Genomic DNA, 17,844 nt, shown 5'->3' on the forward strand with positions numbered 1-17,844 from the left:
ATCCAAACCTGAGCAACAATAGTATCCTCAGTAAATTATAGTTTGGATTTGAAAAGAGTTGCTCAACTGAGATTGCCATTTACACATTCATTCATCAGATTTTAAAAGAATTAAATGAAATAGCAGTGGGTGGTATTTTCTGTGACCAATTTAATTCATGTGACTGAGTGAATGTCAATATTCTCGTCAAAAAATTGAGGTAATACGGAATTGATGGTAAGCCAACCAGTGGAAAATGTCTTATAAGGTGCAGAAAGTTATAGTCAATCATTTAAGTAATGTAAGCAGAAGACTTTCTTCAACTGTGGAAAAATCCATTATAGGGTTCGACAAGGCTCTACCTTACATCCACTGTTGTTTCTCGTTTATGTAAACAACCTTCCTTCTAATATACAACAAACAAAATTACTTCTTTTGCGGGTGACACAACTGCTGTAATCAGTCAAACAGCAACAGAAGAAATAGTAAATAATGTTCTTAAAAGTATTATTGAGTGGTTTTCTGCAAATGGTCGTACTCTAAATTTCGAAAACACACAACATATTCAGTTCTGTACATCTAGAGATATTACACCATTAATAAGTGTAACATATAACATATTGCAAGGAAATAATAACTAGGGTGGAAACTTCAAAATTGTTTGGTGTCCATGTTGATGAGAATTTACGCTGGGGGGGGGGGGGGGGGGGGGAACCAACACATTTTAGAACTCCTAAACAGTTCAGTTCAGCCACATTTACAATTCAATTTCTCTCCTGGAGAGAGACAAATCAGACAGTGGAAAGTCCAGGTTGGAATATCAGCAGGATAGATTGCTACTCACCATAAAGATGACAGCGCATTGCAGACAGAAACTATGAAAAGACTGTTACACATTTATCTTTCAACCAAAGTCTTCTTCAGAAAAGAGTATACACACACACACACACATTCACAAATGCAAGCACACTTCACCCATACGACCCTCCCTCTCCCCCTCCCCCTCCCCCACCCTCTCGCTCCCTTCCATGCCCCTCCTCACCTCCCTTCCTTGCTCGCTCAGCGTTTGGGTGCGGGTGTACATTTTCATGTGCATGTGCACGCGCACGTGTATACAGTGATATAAAGTAAAACCTACTCAACAGAACCATGTGGGACTAAAATAATTTTGCAAATTGGACAAGTTTCCAATTACACAAAACACACTAGCCTACTTAGATTTTTTTCTAGTACTATTCACAAAAGTGTAAATTTGAAATTATGTATGTATTTATGTACCTTTTAATCCTATACAGTAGATGTTCACTTACTGTGTATTGTACTATAGAACATTTGGCTATTACATTAATTGATACATAATATAGCACGTCTGCAGTTTACTGTACCCTGTCTGAGTTTCCTGTTCAAAATTGTTTCCCCTACAAATTTTTTTGCACTGTAAAGTAGTTTGAAGAGCTTTGGAGAATTTGTATGTGCTGCAAATTGCATACATGCAATAGTTTCTTCAGTCATATTAATTTTGCTGAGGACATCATTTCGTTCCTCTTCTTCTTCCTTTGTTTCCTCCTCATTATCTTCTGTGCTGTGGATTTCTATTAGATCTGTTGCTGAAGTAAAAGTGGAGTGAGCTTACAGAAAGTCATCAGTTTGAATGAAGTCATCAGTTCAAAAATAATGATCTGGACTACATGAAATGTTGTGCATTTGAATTAATTTTTCAATTGCTGCTCCATCTACTTGAGCTCCAATGTACAGAAGTGTCTTGTTCATCACCTTTGAAACCTGCTTTGGTGAGGCACTTGGCGATAGTTTTGGGATGTATTTCTCTTACTGTCAAACCAATCCAATTTACTGTATCCAGGACAGAAACTGACCATGCAAGAGGAAATGTTCTTTCAGCTTCTTCAGTGCTAAGAATCACAAATTGCATCAATAATTGCATATAATGGAACTTCAATGTGTAAATAACCCCCTGTTTGATGAATCGTTGAAGCTGGCAGGATCAAAACCAATTTCACATTGATGACTTGACTTTTGGGTGGCAGGTTGCACTGTCTAGGAAAACAACAACTTGACCTTTTCTTATTTTGACATTCAAAGAGCCCAGCCTCTCTCCCATAAGACTACTCACCGTCCATGCCTTTCTGTTGCTTCATCATGTGACTGGAACCTTACTGACATCTTTTGTCACTGTTTGAATCACCAGTGACTTATCCATTTCGTTTAACATGTTTCCACACAGCAGTATAGTGAGTCTTTCCTCGGAAATTTTTCCACTTTAAATTGCTAGAGATTTTGAAGGAAGTGAATGATAATGTAGTCTCGTTTCATTGGCACTGAACATGTCTTTTTTTCTTCTTCCATTCTGTTACTACACGTCACTGCACATCCTTAGCTTCCCCACAGATTGCATTCCACATGATGCTGTGTCTAGCTTTGAAACTGTTCAGTCGTTCTGTGGATGCATTAAACTCCATATTACCAAGCTCTTTAGCAGCTTTCAGAACCTCACTCTACATCATGGATTTAGCCAAAGTTGCTTGCCCATGCACTTACAAACTTTTCCCACACTATCTCGTTAATTTCTTCCTTTTCCACCTTCTTAGCTCCCCATGTATCCTTGTTTATTAAAGTTCCATAAATTGTTGTTTTACCACATTTAAAATGTAACATTATTTCACACACAGAGTGTTTCTTTCTCATCCCCTTTGATTACCTTAATCTTTTTGTTAAGTGTAAGGTACGCATACTTCTGGTTCGACATCATGTTGTCATTAAAGTGCTATGGGTCAACAAAAACTGGCAGAAAATAATAAAGGTAGTGCATTTCTTTGGAATGCTTGACCTTGCTGCGTAAACCCACTGCTTAACGCAAAAACAATCACATAAAAATAACAGTATTGTCGGGGCTGTACAATGTTCATGTTAAAAGTAATGTCCATGTATAGATGTGAATATGGAAGATATGCTGTAATACAGTAGCACTGTATAAGCTTCTTTCCCACATTATACAGTGAATTATTAATTAAGTCTTAAAGTTTGAATTCCGTTTCAGCTTTAGGCACATACTGCTTTATACAAGAAATCAGCGTATAAAAGTCTATTTAATGCATCAGGACTGAAATATTTGTACAGTTTTGCCAGATTTCCAAGTTATACAAGTTCTATTTTGATCATGTTTTATATGAAACATTGTAAATAGTGAGCGTGTAGCCATATTTCCAAATTAATGTGTAATGTGAATGTAAAATAACTCATTCCACATCTTATGATTAATTGTAGAAATTATTTGTGGAACATGAACTAACTAACTGGAATGGAAAAATCAGTTAAAGTACAATTATATGCCCAAACTGTATTACATGTAAACCCATTTCACTATACACTGTATGACACATATGAGAGTGCTGAATGTATGCATAACTATAAAGATTTTTTTGACATCTTTTCCACTGTTGTCTTCCCAATTTTTATCTGCTATATGAGCTGAGAAAATTGTTGGCTGTGATAAGAGAGTCTTGTTAAAGAACTTGACAGAATGCCAGCTTCCACATAAACATTTTTAAGGAATACATTTAAGAAGAACTTTTCTCTCTTTAACTGTAACATTTAGGCTTTTGCTAGACATAATAATGTAATTATTGCATGAAGTTGTTTGTTCTTAAAGTAATATTCAGTTTATTAGATTAAAAGAAAGAAAGACTTGCCAATTGTTTCTTCTCCTAGAACAGTCTGTCATAAAAGCAATAAGGCAATAAGAATAGTTTGTTGTTTCACTGTCAGTGCCCTCACATGTGAGCCTTGCACACAGCTTCAGTTCTGCCAGTACCTGTCTTCTGTTTCACAAACTTTCCAGAACCTCCTGTGCATACCTTGCGGTATTTGCAGTGCTGGAAACACGGTTATCAGAGAAAAATGACTTCATCTCAGTAAAGGGATTGTTTCTAGAATAAATATTTCATTCTTCAGAGAAGAGTGGACTGGTTTGAAAATGCTCACTATGCTGCAGAGCAAAAGATTCAGCCTCAAGACATATTTGGCATTGAACAGTAGTTAACTAAATTACAGCTAGTACTAAATTTCTGGATCCTCTCAAATCTTTGATAGGAGTTTCTTTTTATTATGTTCCAGCACAAACACTCGCAACAGGAGTTGGACAGCAACAGCAGCAGCAAATGCAAACACAAATGATTGGCCAAAATACAATGGGAACTTTGGGAACTCCTACAATGGTGCAGTATCAGCAGCAGCAGCAACCAGTGTTTCAAACTCCAATTGGCATGCAGCAGGTGAGAAATTGTGGTGTCCACATTATAGTGGTCTCATTTTAAAGGATCAAACAATTTTTCTGATCAAGTAAGTGTTAATTGATTAGTTTCTCCTGTAGCTTTTAAAAATCTTTGCACCATAAAATAGGTTCCCTTCATAAACTGCTACACTAGCCTCATGGAGTTACAGTCATTATCAAAGTATTTGTCCATTTGTGACTAAAGATTTGTGACTCTGCCTTAGAGGCACTCACTAATCCTGTAAGTCATTGCTGAACATTTGGCCTGTGACTCCATGCTAGTGTGGGCTTCTGTTAACTGAGACACTATGCACCAAACATTCTTGGCAAATGACATGTCATGAATTCTAGTCTTGGAGAGAAGATTGTAGTATTCAGTCAGCTTCCTTAATTCATGAGAAGTTCATACGATTCATGTTTCTTTCCAAATTTCATCAAAAATTTGTTCTATGGAGGTACAAAATAGTTAACCAAATGATGTGAAGCTCAAGAAATGTGAAATTTCAAAATATCCCTGATGCTGTGGAAAAATAAAAGAAAGTAAATTTGTTTGTTAAACTTTGCTGATTGTGTTAATTCTTCCGTTTCTCCTTCAAGTTGCGTTGTATAAAGTGATTTCACCTCAAATATCACAGATAACCTGTAAAATCATTCGTTACATCTTTTATTTAACTTTCACATTTCTTTTGTGATATTCCAGTTTAAAGAATTAATTTCATGGGTTTCATCTATCAAACGGTAGGCTAGGCATCAGATCTTGGTTTATGCCAGCTTCAGAGTCAATCCAGTTCCACTACTGAAGAATGTGGACTAGACAATAAAAAATTTTAGAGGCCACATATTACCAGTACATCCGAAACGTGTTCTTGGATCAACAGCAGTGACATGAGAAGTGCAGTAAATCAGGTACCAAAGTACCAAATCTGTTTTCAGGAGTGTTTTTAAAGATCCTGGAAGGCAATCACAATATTGGGACTGTCTGATTCCTAGAGGGGTGTGCTCTTCCAGAAAGTGTGTTTTCACTGCAAACACATTGCCACAAATAAAAAAAGTATAGCACTGGAATATGCCAACCAATAAGAGGTACAGCATCTGGTAAGGGGTTAGTCTTCTGCTCTGTCTTATAACGCAAACTACTGTATGAGAAATGCATTTGTAAGATAGGGACCCCAGATTTCATCACCTCCTTAGGTTGGGACCTTTATAGGCCCTGAAAGGTTACGGAAAAGGCTAAAAGTTGGTATATATATATTCCTGAATTTATCTTCACTTGTAGACAAGTTACACTTAAATTGGGTCAGTCCATACCAAATGGTCCAGCACTGGTTGCTTGACATCTCAGAAAAATTTTATATTTGCTGGGTAAATTCCCCAATGTTTAGTAGTCATAAAAATATTTTTTTTATAAATGTACGAGGTACATTCAAGTTCTAAGGCCTCCGATTTTTTTTCTCCGGACTGGAAAGAGATAGAAACATGTGCTTTGTTTTAAAATGAGGCCGTGTTCATTGTCAATATGTCCCAGAGGAGGCAGCACTGTACGGCTGATGGAATTTTACCGCCAGCGGCGAGAATGAGAACTGTTTTAAGTACTTAAAATGGCGGCGTTTTCCTTACTTGAACAGCGTGCAATCATTCGTTTTCTGAATTTGTGCGGTGTGAAACCAATTGAAATTCATCGACAGTTGAAGGAGACATGTGGTGATGGAGTTATGGATGTGTCGAAAGTGCGTTCATGGGTGCGACAGTTTAATGAAGGCAGAACATCGTGTGACAACAAACCGAAACAACCTCGGGCTCGCACAAGCCGGTCTGACGACATGATCGAGAAAGTGGAGAGAATTGTTTTGGGGGATTGCCGAATGACTGTTGAACAGATCGCCTCCAGAGTTGGCATTTCTGTGGGTTCTGTGCACACAATCCTGCATGACGACCTGAAAATGCGAAAAGTGTCATCCAGGTGGGTGCCACGAATGCTGACGGACGACCACATGGCTGCCCGTGTGGCATGTTGTCAAGCAATGTTGACGCGCAACGACAGCATGAATGGGACTTTCTTTTCATCGGTTGTGACAATGGATGAGACGTGGATGCCATTTTTCAATCCAGAAACAAAGTGCCAGTCAGCTCAATGGAAGCAAACAGATTCACCGCCACCAAAAAAATTTCGGGTAACCGCCAGTGCTGAAAAAATGATGGTGTCCATGTTCTGGGACAGTGAGGGCATAATCCTTACCCATTGCGTTCCAAAGGGCACTACGGTAACAGGTGCATCCTACGAAAATGTTTTGAAGAACAAATTCCTTCCTGCACTGCAATAAAAACGTCCGGGAAGGGCTGCGCGTGTGCTGTTTCACCAAGGCAACGCACCCGCACATCGAGCTAATGTTACGCAACAGTTTCTTCGTGATAACAACTTTGAAGTGATTCCTCATGCTCCCTACTCACCTGACCTGGCTCCTAGTGACTTTTGGCTTTTTCCAACAATGAAAGACACTCTCCGTGGCCGCACATTCACCAGCCATGCTGCTATTGCCTCAGCGTTTTTCCAGTGGTCAAAACAGACTCCTAAAGAAGCCTTCGCCGCTGCCATGGAATCATGGCGTCAGCGTTGTGAAAAATATGTACGTCTGCAGGGCGATTACGTTGACAAGTATGGCCAGTTTCATCGATTTCGGGTGAGTAGTTAATTAGAAAAAAAATCGGAGGCCTTAGAACTTGAATGCACCTCATATTGTTTATTATTTTGAAATGGCGGCCATATTTGTTCCAGACCACATGTGTTTTTTCGTATTTGCAAGCATCTACATTTTTTACAATTATTCAGTAGTGGATTGTTCTAAGCCTTTCAGATAAAATGCATTAGTTTAACACACTCTGGGCTACAAATTAACATCATTGTCACTTATCTGAATGTATTCTTTAATATATTTTTAACAGTTCAAAGCTGTCAGCCACAAATTAAAAAACTCAATTTTTGAACAGTAGTTTTCCAAAGAAAGATTAATTTCTCAGCTTTAATATTTGTTCTGCTATTACACTGTATAGTATAGTTACTTTTTATAGAGTATCAATGGAGAGCTGCTTACACTTAAAAGAATACACTATTTTAAAAAATGGATTTTTTTTAAAAAAAGTCCATTTTGTGGCCTGCAATATTTTAAAAAATGAATTTTTAAAAAATTTTTCCATTTTGTGGCCTGCAATATCTTTGTTGGGGGGACCAGATAAAAATCTGAAAATTTCACAGTTAATAGACCTTTATGATATCAAACTTCAGTATCAATTTCAACTTTGAGATTCAGTTGGAAGTTATGGGAAAAAAAATTACAAACACTTGTCAAAAATACTTTTTTTAACATCTGCGGTATCTGGTAGGCTAATCTAATAAAGTATACCAATTGCATAATGTAACACACCACATTACACTAGCTAATGATTATTTGTCGAAACAATTCTGTGGTAATCAGCAGGCTAACAATTGCATCTGCAAGTCTATACAAGTCTGATTGTTGTCTTCCCCCTTACACCAACAGTTGTCTACTCACACTTTATTAGCTAGAAGTTCTTGAAGTGTGCAGTTGCAAAATGGTGTCTCAGTGTTCTGTTGGTGTTATTATTAATGAAGCAAGTCATAAAAGTGTGTATGGATTGTATCCTAAAGACATTACTTTAATCAAAGATTACAGTGAAGAAGAAAAAGTGTTTTACTTAAGAGTCGGCCCAGAGGTCAAATCAACATGCAAGTACCATGAAATGAAATACTTAAAAAAAATTCATCACCTTTTTGGTTAGTTCTGCATGTACCCTTTTGGGAAACCTATAACAGAAGGTCTGCAAAAATAACATTTGATCATTATTCTAAAAATAAAAGCCATTTTGTCAATTTCATACCAGGAAAATCAGTGTGTCCAACATGTTATTCGAAGATATTTGTAATTCACAAGAGAAAGGATAGTGAAATCTCTGATACAGAATTTTGTGACTTATCAGCAACCATTAAAAAATTTTGTAGATACAGCTTGTGAAATCCTGGTTGTATCGCCTGGTAGTAAAATTAGAAAACTAAGTCAAGATAAAAGACCAAGTGCCTTGAATACAAAAATTGAGAAAGTGGCAGCTACAGTCAGAAAGAATTTGGAAGTTTCATAACAGATGGAAGTTCTAAATCTTCACCAACCGATTATGATGATTTGATAGGAAAACTTAAAACTAAATGCAGTACTTCAAACAAAGAGTATAAAATTATCAGTTTACTGCCGAATTCTTGGAGTCAAGCAAAAGTTAGTGATGAATTCAATTTGTCAGAACGTCTTGTTAAATTAACAAGGCAATTAGTAAAAGAACAGGAAATTTTACCAGCGTTACAAAAGAAAAGTGCATCTAATTTGGCAGATGAAAAGACAATCAATAAAGTTATTAAGTATTATGACGATGAAAATAACAGCTGTATGATGTCTGACTAAAAAGACTGTGAAATTTCCTGGCAGATTAAAACTGTGTGCCAGACTGAGACTCGAACTTGGGACCTTTGCCTTTCATGGGCAAGTGCTCTATCAACTAAGCTACCCAAGCATGACTCACAGCCCGTCCTCACAGCTTTAGTTTTGTCAGTACCTCGTCTCCTACCTTCCAAACTTCCGGCACACAGTTTTAATCTGCCAGGAAGTTTCATATCAGCGCACACTCCGCTGTAGAGTGAAAATTTCATTATAAAAAAAGACTGTGTTTCTGTGAAAGAAAATGGTTCTACGTTTCAAAGACAAAAAAGGTTAATATTGTCTAATTTAAATGAACTAGTCACTGAATTTAAAAAAGAAAATCCTGACATTATAATTGGAAGATCAGAGTTTTGCGAGTTGAGACCAAGATGGTTTATTTTTGCAGGGGCATCTGGCACTCGTAATGTTTGTGTTTGTTTGTATCATCAGAACATAAAGTTGATGATAGGTGGGGCCAATCTTAGAGTTGACTATAAAGACCTTTTGGAAGTTATGGTATGCAATATTGACAGTTACAATTGTATGATCAATGGAAAATGTGAAGATTATCCAGGCAAAGAAGCCTTACTTGACATGTTTGAAGAATCTGAAGAAGACAATTTTATACCTGACAATATAAAACACAAACAGTGGGTGACACAAGACAGAACTGAAATGGTGACAAGTCATAAAATCACAATAAGATTTTTTCAAAGTGGTGGTGGCTAACCTTGAAAATCTGAAAATGCATCATTTTATTGCAAAAGCTTGAAGTAAATTTTTGAAAGACAAGCAAACCTTAGTTCTTGCTGACTTTTCGGAAAATTATTCCTTTGTTGTTCAAGATGAAGTACAAGGGCACCACTGGGTAAACAAACAGGCGACTGTTCATCCATTTGTATTTTATTATAAAGATGAAGATAAACTAATGAGCCACAGCTTTTGTGTTATAAGGTATTACCTTGAACACAACACTACAGCAGTGCACATTTTTCAACTAAAATTAACAAACTACATTAAACAGCACCACCCTTTCATAAAAAAACTGATTTACTTTTCACATGGGGCAGGAAGTCAATATAAAAGCAAAACAAATTATTAGCATATCCTTTCATAAAGAAGATTTTGGGTTTGATGTAGAATGGCACTTTTTCACTTCATGCCATGGGAAGAATGCTCGTGGTGGTGTGTGGGTACAACGAAGTGAGCTGTCACAAAAGCAAGTCTGCGGTGGGCCGATGACAATCAGACAATCATATCATAACACCTTAGGAAATATTTGAATTCTGTAAAAAACATATGAAAGGAATTACCTGTGTTTTTGTACAATGTGAGGAAATACAAGAAGTCTATGGCAGTGTCTTGAAGGAAAGGTACAACACTTGTCAGAAGATTAAAGGCACTCGATCTTTTCATTGTTTTGTACCCTATTCACACAACTTACTGACGTGTAAGATCACATCAACTTCGCCTGATAGTGAACTTCATCAGAGTGGAAAACTTGTGCAACTGGTTCTTCAAAATAAAGACATAGTGGCTTCTGTTTACGATAAACAGTGGTGGATTGGTGAAGTTGATAATATTGACTGTCAAAACCGAGTTATACATGTTGTATTTTATCGCCCTCCAGGACCAAGGACATCTTTTAAAAAAATTGAGAAGGATCAAGTTTGGATGCCACTTAAAAATGTAATAAGGAAGCTGTCTCCCATGGAATTTACAACTGTGACTGGGTGAACTTATAAAGCCTAGATATCGCAGATGTTAAAAAATGTATGTTTGACAAGTGTCTGTAATTTTTTTTTTCCATAACTTCCAATTGAATCTCAAAGTTGAAATTGATACTGAAGTTTGATATCATAAAGATCTATTGACTGTGAAATTTTCAGATTTTTATCTAGCCCCCCTAACAAAGATACTCCAGGTCACAAAATGGAAAAAATAAAAAAGTCCATTTTTTAAAATAGTGTATTTTTTTAAGTGTAAGCTGCTCACCATTGATACTCTATAAAAAGTAACTACATTATACAGTGTAATAGCAGAAAAAATATTAAAGCTGAGAAATTAATCTTTCTTTGAAAAACTACTGTTCAAAAATTGAGTTTTTTTTAAGTTGTGGCTGATAACTTTGAACTGTTAAAACATATTAAAGAATGCATTCAGCTAAATGATAATGATCTTAATTTGTAGCCCATAGTGTGTTGAACTAAATGCATTTTATCTTAAAGGCTTAGGACAATTCACTACTGAATAATTGTAATAAATGTAGATGCTTGCAAATACAAAAAAACGCATGCAGCCTGGAACAAATATGGCCGCCATTTCAAACTAATAAACAATAAACTTTTTAAAAATATTTTTGTGAGTACTAAACATTGGGGAATTCACCCAGCAAATATAACATTTTTCTGAGATGGTCAAGCAACCAATTACTTTTTTCTTGGACCACTTGGTATCGATTGACCCTATCCTATTCAGTTCTTGCCATCGTATCGTCAGGTGGCTCCTTTGGTCTTGAAATTTCAAAATCTTTCACTACTGTAATCAATTCTTGCCCCAGCATTGTATTATCTGGAGAGTCTTTCTTCTTTGGTTCGGTCTCTACTGCTGGATTTTGCTTTGAAAAAACTTCGTTTAGCCTTTCATATTCATTTTCGGTCAAGTTTTGCTCTGTTTCCTGTATTTCTATATATCCTTCGTCTGAATTATCACTGAGTTCTCCTTCACTATCGGATTCAATCATGAATGCAACCCTAAGACAACAAGCTAATTCATCATTTGATCTTTCATTATTTTCGGTTTTCTGATCATCTCCTAAATTCCACACTTGATTTACTGTCACAGACACATCTTCAACATTACCTTGGATGATGTCAACTCCCACCTCGTACTTGGTATAGTCATTGTTGACTTAAGCGGTTCGCATGTAATTGTCAAAATTGACATCTTCATCATTATTGCTAACAATTGTTTGTGCGAGATGTTCATCAGTCAGGATCGCATCTACACTGTTGAGGATTTCATCCTCCTCCCGGTTTTTACTTATACTGGCCATTTTACTATTTCCTATACCACTTTCCCGAATAATGGCAGCTCGCGCACTTTGCACAGTGCCTTCTTTTCTCTCACTAACTTCTTCTAAAGTTGCTGCACATACACCTTGCACGGCACTTCCTATTTCCACCTCATTTCTACCTATGGATAACATCTTTATTCCAATGTTTCCTTCTTTTATCACATTTTTGGCCCTATAACTTTCTTTAACACTTCCCTGTTCAAATTGCTTTACACTGTTAATTACATCATCCCGCTCTTTTTCGATCTTTGACAATTCCTCTCCACACAACAACATCCCCCTTTTCACTTCTGCTAATTAACACATCTGATTTTTTTATTTAATTCGGTGATATTCTCCAATTAAACAGTTCCACTGACCTCTTCACGACATCATCTCTTTTTATTGCAGCTATTTCAGTCTCACAGCGGCCAGCTGATCGCTCCACAAGGTTCAAATCACACTGAGGCCTAGTTCCCTTGCTACTGCCAGTCGCTTTGTAGCCCATGCGTGACTCATACGTGTTCGCACCTGTCATTTTGCATACACCAGCTCGTGACACGTTTCTACCATTAGCTCCAGTCTTGCATTTGTCCTCCTTAACCCAGTATGGTTTCTCCAGTTCGGGCCCAAAATAATTATCCGTGCGAATCTGCCCCTTAATACACGCAGGTCTCAGTTTTCCATGTAATTTCTATTTTTAGTTTCACGGTACAAATCCCCTACCGCAAAATGATATGTTACCGCGTCCTCTGCATCTACCTCTTTGTATTGTATTTATTTGGTAACGTTCGTTTTTGGTTTGTTCGCTCTGTTCATGATTTTCCCATGTTCGATTGCTATTATTGTTTTGACGATAGTCACGGTTTCCTCTTGTCTTCTATTCTCTCCAAAAATGATGATAAGCTTCTGTGGTTGCTTCCCATGTATCATTTAAAATCCTCTGGGGCTTTTATTCCATAGCTCCCACACAATCTCAGTTTCAGTTCATGTAGTTCTTAAATGGGTCAACTTCTGGTACCACATTTTGCAGAATTCTTTCGTAGAGTTCCTGCCTCTATTAGTGTATAGTCTGGCCGTAATAAATTCTCGCCATAAATAGTCTGGCATTTGTTTCAAACAGTATTCCAGTACTTTTGCTTAAACCCTTCAAATGACAGCCGGTTCATTTCTAGATTTAATCCCCACCTGTTTGCATCCCTGCACTAATAACCACATTAATTTTCTCTTGATCTGTCAAATAATCAGGAAAATTTCTTTCACAGTTTTTCTAAAAGTCTAAAGGATGCCATCCATTATGTCTTTTTGCCGGGTCGAAAAGTTCTTTTCCCTCCAGTAATCTGCTGTAACTTACTCTTTCAGTAGTATAATTAGGTTTTTCTCTTGTCTTTTGTTCAAGATCGCACATTTTGCCTTGAATCTACAAAGTGTGTTGTTCGCATTTGTGTTCGCATGTTGCTACTTGTTTGCTCAATTCTCTTTCGGACTCAGTCACCGATTGTCTCAATTGAGAAACTTCTTAGTTACATTTAGTTATTACTTCGGTTTTGAGACCAAACACTTTTTCTTCATCTTTAGTTATTATCAAAGTTCTACTTTATCTTGAATTTTCATTATTTCGGTGTCAAATCTATCGTTAACTTCATCAATTTGTCCTCACATAATGGCAACATTACTATTAATAATATTCATTTTACTTTTTAAATCTCTAATTACATTGCTCACTACACCTACTCTTGAATTTACTTCAACAATTTTTTACCGATCTTAACCCCTTGCATTTCAGTTTGCTTACTTTGTGTTTTCTCAAGTGTTTTAATTTGGTTGTTAATGTCACTACTCAATGCTTTCATTTAATGACCCTGTGCTGCAATTTGTTTGTTAATGTTCTGACCTTGTTCTGCAATTTGTTGGCCTTGTGCTGAAATCTGAGCAGCCAACATTTTTGACAATTCAGTCATATCTAGTGGTTTTTCACTTTCCTGTTCTGATGCGTCCTCATATTCAAATTCTGCTCCTCGCGACTCACCCGTTTCACTTTTGACCTACGATGAATTAAACATATCCATCAATTTGTTGATATAACCACTGTCTTCGATCATGTCCTCTGTCCTGCCTTTTTTCATGTGCGACAAGTTCATTATTTCAATTTGATCGTTTACGTGTGTATGATACTCCACGTAAGCCTGCCGCCAACTCGTGGCATCATCTGTGTTGGCACCTAGTGAACTACTGCCACCTAATGCACTGTGTACTTTCCCGTCCTGCTCTACTTCAGTTTTTGTATCAATTTTTACTTTGTTACTATTTTATATCTTTAACTTTCAGATCTGGGAAACATTCTGCTAACTATTTCACCTGATATATTACAAGTTCGTGCCGCTGTACATTCAATAATCTCCTTGCTATTGTTTTTTGCCCAATATTTACGTTCTGAACTATTGTTGTAATTAAAACTTAAAATAAATGTCCTGTCACGCGGTGCCAAGTGTAAGACCTGTGTACGTATGTTGTGCCAAATATGACTTTAACATACAATTAGCGCTACCTTCTGGGAGGAATTTTGAAGTCTGACCATGCGTTTACCTAAAGGACAGAGGGTATCGAACATGGATTTCGTGACTATGGCAGTTAATAGAGATCTGAAAGACTTTTATTTTGTAAGTAATGAAAGTAACAAAGTTCACATAAATGAAATACTTAAACGGTTGCCAGCCTAATTAGGCATAATACTTTGAAACATTAAGTTTAAAGAAAAATGAACATGGATTGCTGGAGACTTCCATTAATGCTCCTTTTAAACAGTGCAATGGATACACATAACTAATGAATGAACTACGTAGTGGTTAGCAGTAGATAGCTTTTTATACAAACCAGCAGACATAGAGAACTAAATAATATTTCACTCATAGTAATAAAAATTACTGTTGCAATCATTAATTAGTTCAGTACTAATTCAACATCAAGATGTTACTAAAGACACACTGGACTGAAATTGGGCATGGAAAGAGTTCTGATTTCTGCTAACACATACATACCACAAATAAAATTAAATAATCCTGCACCTATACTTATTATGCCTTCATTATTAGCAGTGAAACGTCACTCTTTAGTTTGACTTTCTCATAGTGGAAAAGAATATAGGGGGAGCCCCATAAACTGTCATTTACTCTGTAGTAAATTCTGTAACTATTTCAGAGACAATTTCATTAACTAATGTTGATTTCTAACCCCCACTTGAATTTGTTTATATTTCAACACTATATAGCAATTTACTCAATTAATATTTTCAAATAAAACTTCAGAAATTAGTTCCTAGTAGTAGTCACAACAAAGTTAAGTTTCATGAAAGTTAAAATTATGTGCCTCTTTCATTACCTGTGAAGCAGGTGGTTTAACTAGCGTTATTTATACACTCTAGCACTGAAACTTTGGTACATTCAAAGTAGAAACAAATCACTGATTATTCAGAAACAGGATACTCAGTCTTTAGCACGTTTAGGACAGGACCCTGTGTAGGTTTCATGACCAGGGCAATTTCAAAGTCCAAACACACAATTTTATCACTGAAATTATTATTGAAAAAAAAAGTGCTGGTTCATACTAAAATACATATCTGATTTCCTGAAGTTAGCAGAGCAGTGGCGCAATAGTGGTAGCAAGCACATGGCGGCTATCAGGTCTCACCTCTTGCAATTTAGGGCTCTTTTCAAATTTGTTCTTGGCAATGTATTAATCATTTCAGAGCCATTCCATAATACAACAGCACCACATTACAGCCGAAACCACATCCAAGGCAATTTCAACATAAATCGGCTTCTGACTGCCTCACTTGGCACCTACGGTATTGACTGTATAACTGCTGGCCACTGGCTGCAGAATGTGCTGTCTGTCTTGCCACTCAGATTGACCACCAAATCTACCTTTTCCCACGTGCCAAGCCCCTTCCGCAGTGGAGGGGTTTCTGCACACCTTTTCCTTTATATAATACAGTTTCCCTAAGTATGAACTAGTATTCAAAGCACAATTTCTCTTTTACGAGCATACATATTTTATGAAGTTTCATTATTTTTGAATATTATTATATCTTTACAATATATACATCATAAACTTCCACTTTCTCTCTGACAATTCAAAGATCTTAATTAGTACAGAGCAATCACTTCATAGTTAAATACACATAATAACACTGTATAAACTACATACAATCACTAATGGTGTTACAATAGCCTCTGGGATTTGTAATGATGAACTTTCAGTTGGGGTCAACCAAGTTTAGGCAGGGCATAGGAGTGGTGTCTCATGTAACGGAGGTCTAACGTATGACTTAGGATTAGACTTTTTGCATCAGAATCATTCCATAATTGATCTCCAATTATGTGTGTTGGAATTTAGTGAGAAGACATTCTGCCTGGGGGAAGCTGTTGTTAATGATGATTTATCACAGAACCGTCTATCATAGCAGACAATCCTGTTGAATATGAGCAGTGAAATTAAGGCTTAATTTGAAGGTTTTTCTCGAGAGGCACTGGGAAGTTGCTGTGTGTGAGTGTGGAGTCTGACTTGCCAGTTAGTATGTTGTGTATAGTGAAACCATTGAAGAGTAGTGATTTTTTAGATGCAGGATGTTGTTTTGTGAGAAAGTGTTGTTTGTGCACAGGAAAAGGATGGAGACAAGGTAATATCTATCAGAATGGATAATTTCGGCACCGAGGAGGTTAAGTTGTTGGAGGGAACATTAGTAGCAACATTAAGAGATTCCAGAAGAGGAAGATTGCTGCAGAGAAGGCATGAGCTAAGAAGAAGCAGAGGACACTGCTAAGTCTGCATTGTATGAGAAAGTTTAAGCATTTGAGGAACAGAGAGGGCGCATATGGAAGAACTGTTCTTGGTTTTTCAAGATTTATTTTTTTCCATGGGAGCCATTGCCTGCAAAGTCCATGACTCAACAGAGGATTCCTTTGGGGAATGAATTGCCAGTGTACTGGAAACTGTACAGAAAGAATACCACTGTATCTGTAGCTGATTGTAGAATAATTTATCAATCAGCAGTTAGCTGACAGGATAAAAGAAGAAAATAATAGCCCATGATGGGCAGAGATTGTAATTGTACTCGAAAAATCTACAGACTGTTCAAGGAGGTATTGATACTGCTGCAACTATTGCAACATCGATGATCACAGATGCTTACCCCATTCCAAACATCATGAAACAGTTGATAATCTTGGGCAGTGCTGGTGGTTCTCGATGATGGATTTAAGGAGTTGATACCATCAGTTTGCAGGTGAGTCCAAAAGACTGTTTTTTTGCCTTGAGGACAGTTTCAGTATAGAAGAATGCCATGTGGTTTGAAGAGTCCTTCAACAACATATTAGCATTTGTCATCAGATTGTTGAAAGAATTAAAGCCTCATCAATGTGTATTGTACATTGACAATGTAATTGTCTTTTCGAGAGATATGCAAGGGCATAGACAGTGACTAGAGAAATATTCAGAAGATTGCAGGCTGCGCATTTAACAGTGAGTTCTGAAAAGTGTCATTTTGTGGTGGAAGAAGTGAATTACTTGGGCTTTGTAATTAGTATGGATGGTGTGAGGACCAAACCAAGAATGATACAAATTGTGTGTCTTTTTCCAGCACCAGGGACAAGCAAAAAATTACGATCTCCTTGAGCCTCACAAGTTATTGTAAGAAATTTGTGAGAAGGGTTTGCAGGTATAATGTTGCTGCTTTAGTAATTTCTGAGTAAGTGTATGAAGTCTGTGAGGTGTGAGGAGTGTCAAAAGGGGTTTGATGAACTGAAGGAAGTGTTGATGTAGATTCCATTGCGGGTGTTCCCAGATTATCGGAAGGAATTTATACTGTTATGTGATACATCAAACCATGCTCTCAGTTCCGTTTTAGTCTGGAGGTCAGTGGGGAAGAAAACTGTATTGATTTTGCGTTGAGACAACTGAATAGATGTGAGAGAAACTATGTTACTACAGAGAGGATGATGCTTAGCATGATGTATTGAGTAAGATATGTCCAGTGTTGCCTT

The 17,844-nt window shown here is 37.0% G+C and overlaps 1 protein-coding gene across 2 annotated transcripts in view; it reads left to right on the top strand.

Annotated features, from left to right (window-relative positions):
- The window catches only part of LOC124715625 (cell division cycle and apoptosis regulator protein 1-like), a 263,366-nt gene that overhangs the window by 32,937 nt on the left and 212,585 nt on the right, over nt 1-17,844 (top strand). For both annotated transcript variants that reach the window (XM_047243109.1, XM_047243110.1), the window contains exon 3: nt 4,111-4,268. In XM_047243109.1, coding sequence (XP_047099065.1) covers nt 4,111-4,268 — 158 coding nt within the window. The remainder of the gene's footprint in view (nt 1-4,110; nt 4,269-17,844) is intronic.

This window comes from Schistocerca piceifrons, chromosome 1 (assembly GCF_021461385.2).
Source record: "Schistocerca piceifrons isolate TAMUIC-IGC-003096 chromosome 1, iqSchPice1.1, whole genome shotgun sequence".
NCBI classification, from domain to species: Eukaryota; Metazoa; Arthropoda; class Insecta; order Orthoptera; family Acrididae; genus Schistocerca; species Schistocerca piceifrons.